At 39.3% G+C, this 6,406-nt stretch overlaps 1 protein-coding gene across 1 annotated transcript; it reads left to right on the top strand.

Moving 5' to 3' along the window:
* Positions 1–5,484: 5,484 nt before the first annotated feature.
* LOC135097454 (general transcription factor II-I repeat domain-containing protein 2A-like) lies at positions 5,485–6,093 on the top strand. Its single transcript, XM_063999359.1, has one exon. The coding sequence runs from the start codon at positions 5,485–5,487 to the stop codon at positions 6,091–6,093; it is 609 nt and encodes a 202-aa protein (XP_063855429.1).
* The last annotated feature ends 313 nt before the right edge of the window (positions 6,094–6,406 follow it).

Raw genomic sequence — 6,406 nt, 5'->3', positions numbered from 1 at the left:
TGTTAAATATGCTGACGACACTGTAATACTTGGTAAAATTTCGGATGATAAGTGTGATGAATATGTGTCCCAAGTCAACCAATTTGTGGATTGGTGCAAATCAAACTATCTTGATCTCAACATAAAGAAAACCAAAGAGATGATCATAGATTATAGAACCAAAAATCGCAGCATACCTGATCCTATTATAATTGATTCAGAAACTGTAGACCGAGTAGAAGAGTACAAATATTTAGGTCTTATGATTGATAATCAACTAAAAGGTAGTGCAAATACCAATATGGTATTCAAGAAATGTAAGCAGAGACTTTATTTTTTACGTATTTTAAACAACCTGCATGTAGATAGACATATAATTAGCCTTTTTTATAAGTCTACAATAGAGTCACTATTAGGTTTCTCCTTAACCACTTGGTATGGCAAGCTAACATGTCATGATAAAAGTAAGCTTAAAAAGATTGTGCGAAAATCACGGAAATTAGGTGCAGAAACAAAACCATTAGATAAGCTGTTCCTTGAACAATCTATGAAGCAGGTTGAAAAAATCATGAACGATTCATTTCATCCCCTCCACTCCTGCTATGTATTCCTCAGGTCAGGCAGAAGATTAGCTCTGCCGACTCAACGCACGAACAGATATAAGAACTCATTTGTGCCAAAAAGCATCATGCTCTATAATCACCAACACTAAAACAGCAATTGTGCAATAGATGTGTGACTGTGATATATCTAATACATGTATGTAACCTTAGTATGATGTGCAATTATCTTAACTTTCAATCATTTTAACTTTTATTTTGTAAATACTTTTTAACATAATTTTTATATACTTTTACTCAACTTATATTGTACGGAGCTCTGGCCAAAGCAAATTTCAATTTGTAAGCTTATTATGCTGCATCTTGACAATAAAGTTATCTATCTATCTATCTATCTATTCATCTCCACACTTTTATCTCTACTTCTGACATCTCTACTGCGTTCGTTCCACCACCACCACCATCACCACCACCACTCAAAGCCAACATGACATCTTGAATTTCTATGTATGTCCCCACTACTACCACCACCACCACCACCACCACCACTCTCACCACCATCACAACCGTTTTCATTATCATTTTCCTTGTCTGCTACCGACCTTTCACCATCATCAACCATTACCAACTCACCAACACGACTGTTTTGACGTCGGTCTGTTGGTTATAGCAGCAACAGCAACAACAAAACCAGTAGTGGTGGTAGTAGTGGTAGTGGTAATAGTATTAGTAGCAGTAGCACCATTACTTATTTTATGATACTTTCCACAATCCTACTCAGCTCCCAGCCTGCACATAAGCTTTTAACTCAGATTGGCGTTCACCGGCCGGCGGAATGAGAAAGGAAGAGCCTCCCACACACAGGTTATTGCGAGGCGACGCTCCCTCCACGTCATGCTTACATCTTTATTACTAAGAGCGCTTTGTCTTCTTGTCTGTTTGTCTGATTCACTTTTATACTACAATAAAGCCTAAGATGGCAATGAGACAACACCGTCTAATGCAGGGGTGTCAAACACGCGGCCCGCGGGCCGCAGAGCGTATATCAAAAGCGCGGATTCGAGAAAGCGACCGCGTTCGAAACTCACCCTTAAAGTACTATCAAATGCGCGGCAAGGTTAATCCGTTCACTCGCTGTGTCATTGAGAATCATTCGGTGTGTCATAATGCTTCACACTGTTCACCGAGACCACCGCGAGTGTCTGTCTCGATGGTTTCCTTGTTCAGTCTGCTGCTGTTTCCTGACAGTCAATCCTGTGTTGTCATAACTTGCAGCTATGGAGTTTACGATTTCCCAAACAAACAAAGGCAAGAAGTGTTTGATGCACGATGGATATAAATACAGAGTGGACAGTACATTGGTGGACGGATGCATTTCTTGGAGATGTACCAACAAGAAATGTAAAGGTAGACTTAGAACAGACAACACACTGACTGCCATTGTTCCAGTTGATTTGGAGCATAACCATGAAAAAGAAGAAAGAAAACTTGAAAGACAACAACTACGTGCACAGGTGAAACGGAAGGCGACTGACGACATGACGGCAAGGCCATCTAAGCTCATTAGAACGGAGTTGCATACATTTCCTGAAAATGAGCTAGAATCAGGTGATCTAAGATCTATAGCACAATCATTATACCGAGAAAGACGGAAAGCGTATCCTGTATTGCCTAAAACTCGTGAGGAAGTACATCGTGCTCTAAATTCTATGAATACAACTACGACGAAAGGTGAAGATTTCATCCTTGAAAATAATCCATATTCTGGTATGGTTATCATTTCATGTATTACTAATCTTGCATTTCTGGCGAACAATGCTGAAGAGATCTTCGTTGATGGGACCTTCAAGAGCTGTCCGAAGTTCTTCTACCAACTATACACCATACATGGATTGTGTAAAGGGCATTATATTCCATTAGTGTATGCCCTCTTGCCAGGTCAGTCTGAAGATATTTATAGAAAGCTGTGGAAATGTTTAAATGACATTTGCAACTCAAAGAATATGCAACTGGAACCCTCAGTGATACATGTTGATTTTGAATTTGCCATGCTCACTGTTCTGAGAGAGAGATTTCCAACCGCTGTGATCAAATGTTGTAGATTTCATTTAGGCCAGGCATGGTGGAGAAAAATTCAGAACCTGGGCCTAAGTAAGGATTACAAGGACACCAACAGTGATATAGGCCAGTGGCTGAAATTATCATTTGGTCTACATTTCATTGACCCAACAGATGTAGAAGATTGCTTTGTCGAGGAAGTAATGACAGAGGCACCTCAAGATGAAAGATGTATTCGCTTTGCAGACTATCTGGTTGATAATTATGTAACAGCAGAGTCAAGATATCCCCCAGTGCTGTGGGCTGAAATCCCCTCAAATACAAAGCGTACGAACAATGTTGCCGAATCTTTTCATGCTCATTTCAATGAGCAATTTTATGCATCCCACCCATCTATATTTGTATTCATGGATGTACTAGGAAAGCTCCAGACTGCTACTTATGTTAAGATCAAGAGTGTCGGTAAACCAGCAAGTATGCGGAAAGTTGATCGAGACAGGACAGAGTATGCCGTGACACAGTACAACAAATTTATCTCTGGGCAAATAAATCGACGCAATTATATGAAGGCCTTGGGAAACAGATTCACAGCAAGAACAAACGTGTAACTGAGTTTTTATGGAAGAGGAGAAGTGTTTTTATAAAGGATTGCAAGGTGTATGACGAATGTTTTATTACATAAACTGGTTTTATGGACACATATTTTTTATAGTTTCTATAAAATTTTTTAAAGTTTTATAAAGGACTGCAAGGACAAGCCTGTACTAAGGTGCAAGAAGAATATACTTAAAAGGTCAATCCTATACTTAATTAACAAATATACAATTTTTCCTACAACAGGTGAACGATCGTTATTGAACGTATAAACAATCTGACTTAGAGGTGAGTGATAAAACGCGCTTTTGACTTGATATTCTAACGCGCTTTTGATAGCAATATATCAGCAACGTTTTCCGCGCTTTTGATATGCCAATCCGCGCTTTCGTAAAACGCCGGGGCCCCGCATGCGGCCCGCCACACTACTATGTGCGGCCCGCGGCACGTCTCATATTTCAGTCTTACAGTTGGTCTTTTTACAGGAATGATTAAGCCAGCCAGCCCTTTGCATTTTAAAGTCATTATATAAAGATATAAAGATACTATTATATTTTTTGGGGCGGTGATGTTCCTCTGTGGTATAGTAACTCCCAACCTCGTCAAGTGTGTGTGTGTGTGTGTGTGTGTGTGTCCGGCTCGCCGCCACCCGCCAACATTCTCTCTCTCTCTCTCTCTCTCTCTCTCTGTGTGTGTGTGTGTGTGTGTGTTATTGTTAAAAGTATTTTTCTTAATTAAAGTAAGTGATTGCAAACACAATGTCACCAGCAGGAACTTTACCATCTGCTTCAAGTTTTCTATCGTGTTTTGTAGTGAATGAATTATTCTCATATATTTTTACGTAAATCATGTGACCATTTCGTCTCGTCGACTGCGTTCCAAAGCCAGTGACTATAGGTGACGAGAATACACGTAGTCGTACGGGCCCTGCTCCGTAATATACATGTATTAGACGTGACCATAACTCGTCATTCCTCCGTCTCACCGAGAATCGGCCTTTGACTTCTGTCCTGCTTTGTCCTTCGAGAGCGTCACAGCGTCAGATTTTGGTGTGACTCTTACTGCATATCATCTCATCATGATTTCCAAGAAGCGAACAGTTACTGAAGAACATCGTGTGATGCAGGAAAAGTGGAAAATATCTTACTTTTTTGCTGAAGTGAATGGAAAACCAACTTGTTTGATTTGCAACCAAATTATAGCGGTGTCAAAAGAATATAACATTCGGCGACATTACACAAGCACTCATGCTTCAAAGTATGATGTGTATAGTGGAAAACTTCGTGAAGAAAAAGTAAAGACGCTAGAACAGTCTCTCAAAAGGCAGCAGTCAGTGTATCAGCGTGTTCATGAAGCCAGTGACACTGCAGTACGGGCAAGTTATAGGATTGCACGGGAAATAGCTGTGTCATCGAAACCATTTTCAGAAGGGGACTTTATAAAGAAATGCATGATGATGGCCGCAGAAGATATTTGCCCTGAAAAACGTAGATCATTTGCAAACATAAGCCTTTCAAGAAATACAGTTGCAGAAAGAGTAAATGAACTGTCAGAAAATCTTAATAGTCAGCTCAAAGAAAAAGTTGCTAAATTTGTAGCATTTTCTGTAGCAATCGATGAAAGTACAGACATTACTGACATAGCTCAACTAGCAGTGTTCATACGTAGTGTTGATGAAAATATGCAGGTAACTGAAGAATTTGTGGAATTAGTACCAATGAAAGGAACAACAACAGGGGATGATATATTTGTGAGTTTGACTGGTGCACTTGATAGGATAGGTGTTGACTGGAAGAAAACTGTGAGTCTGACAACAGATGGAGCATCTCAAATGGTTGGTAGAAAGGCTGGCGTGACAGCAAAGTTAAAGGAAAAACTACTCACCCTGAATTCAGACCATCAAATTCACAGTGTTCATTGCATAATTCACAGGGAAGTGCTTTGCAGTAAAATATTAAAGATGGATCACGTTATGGATGTTGTTGTCAAGGCAGTAAACTTTATACGAGCGCGAGGTCTGAACCACAGACAGTTCAACTGCCTATTGGAGGAAACTCACTCTCACGGTCTGCCTTATCACACTGATGTTCGTTGGTTAAGCCGGGGAATTGTGCTGAAGCGCTTTTATGAATTAAGAAGTGAAATACAAAGTTTCATGCATAACAAAGGAAGAAATGTCCAGGAACTGAAAGACTATGATTGGCTTCAAGATTTAGCCTTCATGGTAGATATGACAGAACACTTGAATTTGCTCAATACAAGACTGCAAGGTCGCAATAAATTGGTGACAGACATGCATGAGTCCATTCGTGCTTTTGAGGTGAAGCTCAAACTTTTTGAACGTCAACTAGCAGCGAATAATGCTGCACACTTTCCTACACTGAAATCATTGCAAAGCACACCTGAGTTTCGTGGAATTATCAGCAGAGAAAAGTACTGCAACATGATTTCCAAGTTACTGAACGAATTTGGAGAAAGATTTGCAGACTTAAAGAACCTTGAGAGTGATTTCTCGATCTTTCGAAATCCTTTCGCTGCAAATCCTGATGAGACACCAGAGGATATTCAGTTAGAACTAATTGATCTTCAGTGCGATTCTGCGTTGAAGGAAAAGTTCTCAAGTGTTGATATTGGTACATTCTATCAATATGTTGGGCCAAGATATCCTCGAATCAAATGTTTGGCATCAAAGATTATGTCAATGTTCGGCAGTACCTATGTCTGTGAGCAACTCTTCTCACTGATGAACTTGAACAAGTCTGGACTCAGGTCTCGGCTCACTAATGAACACCTCAACTCAACACTGAAAGTAGCCATTGCTCAGTCTCTGGCGCCAAACATAGACGAACTTGTACAGACCAAGAGGTGCCAAGTTTCTGGGAGCAGCACGACCAGGAATTAAGGTAAATGATGCTTCCTTTTCTTTACTGGTTTATCTTTTGGTTACGTGTGTGCAAACGCGAGTGAAGGTAGAATATATTATTATTATTATTATTATTATTATTATTATTATTATTATTATTATTATTATTATTATATAATTACCTATTATTATTATTATTATTATTATTATTATTATTATTATTATTATTATTATTATTATTATTATTAATATTATTATGGTCATACGTGATTATCTGGCCCGCACATTGAATGTGAAGGTGAAATCTGGCCCCTTGGGATAAATGAGTTTGACACCCCTGGTCTAATGTGAA

This window comes from Scylla paramamosain, unplaced genomic scaffold, assembly GCF_035594125.1.
Source record: "Scylla paramamosain isolate STU-SP2022 unplaced genomic scaffold, ASM3559412v1 Contig20, whole genome shotgun sequence".
Lineage (NCBI taxonomy): Eukaryota > Metazoa > Arthropoda > Malacostraca > Decapoda > Portunidae > Scylla > Scylla paramamosain.
This window is presented reverse-complemented; position numbering and strand designations above follow the sequence as displayed.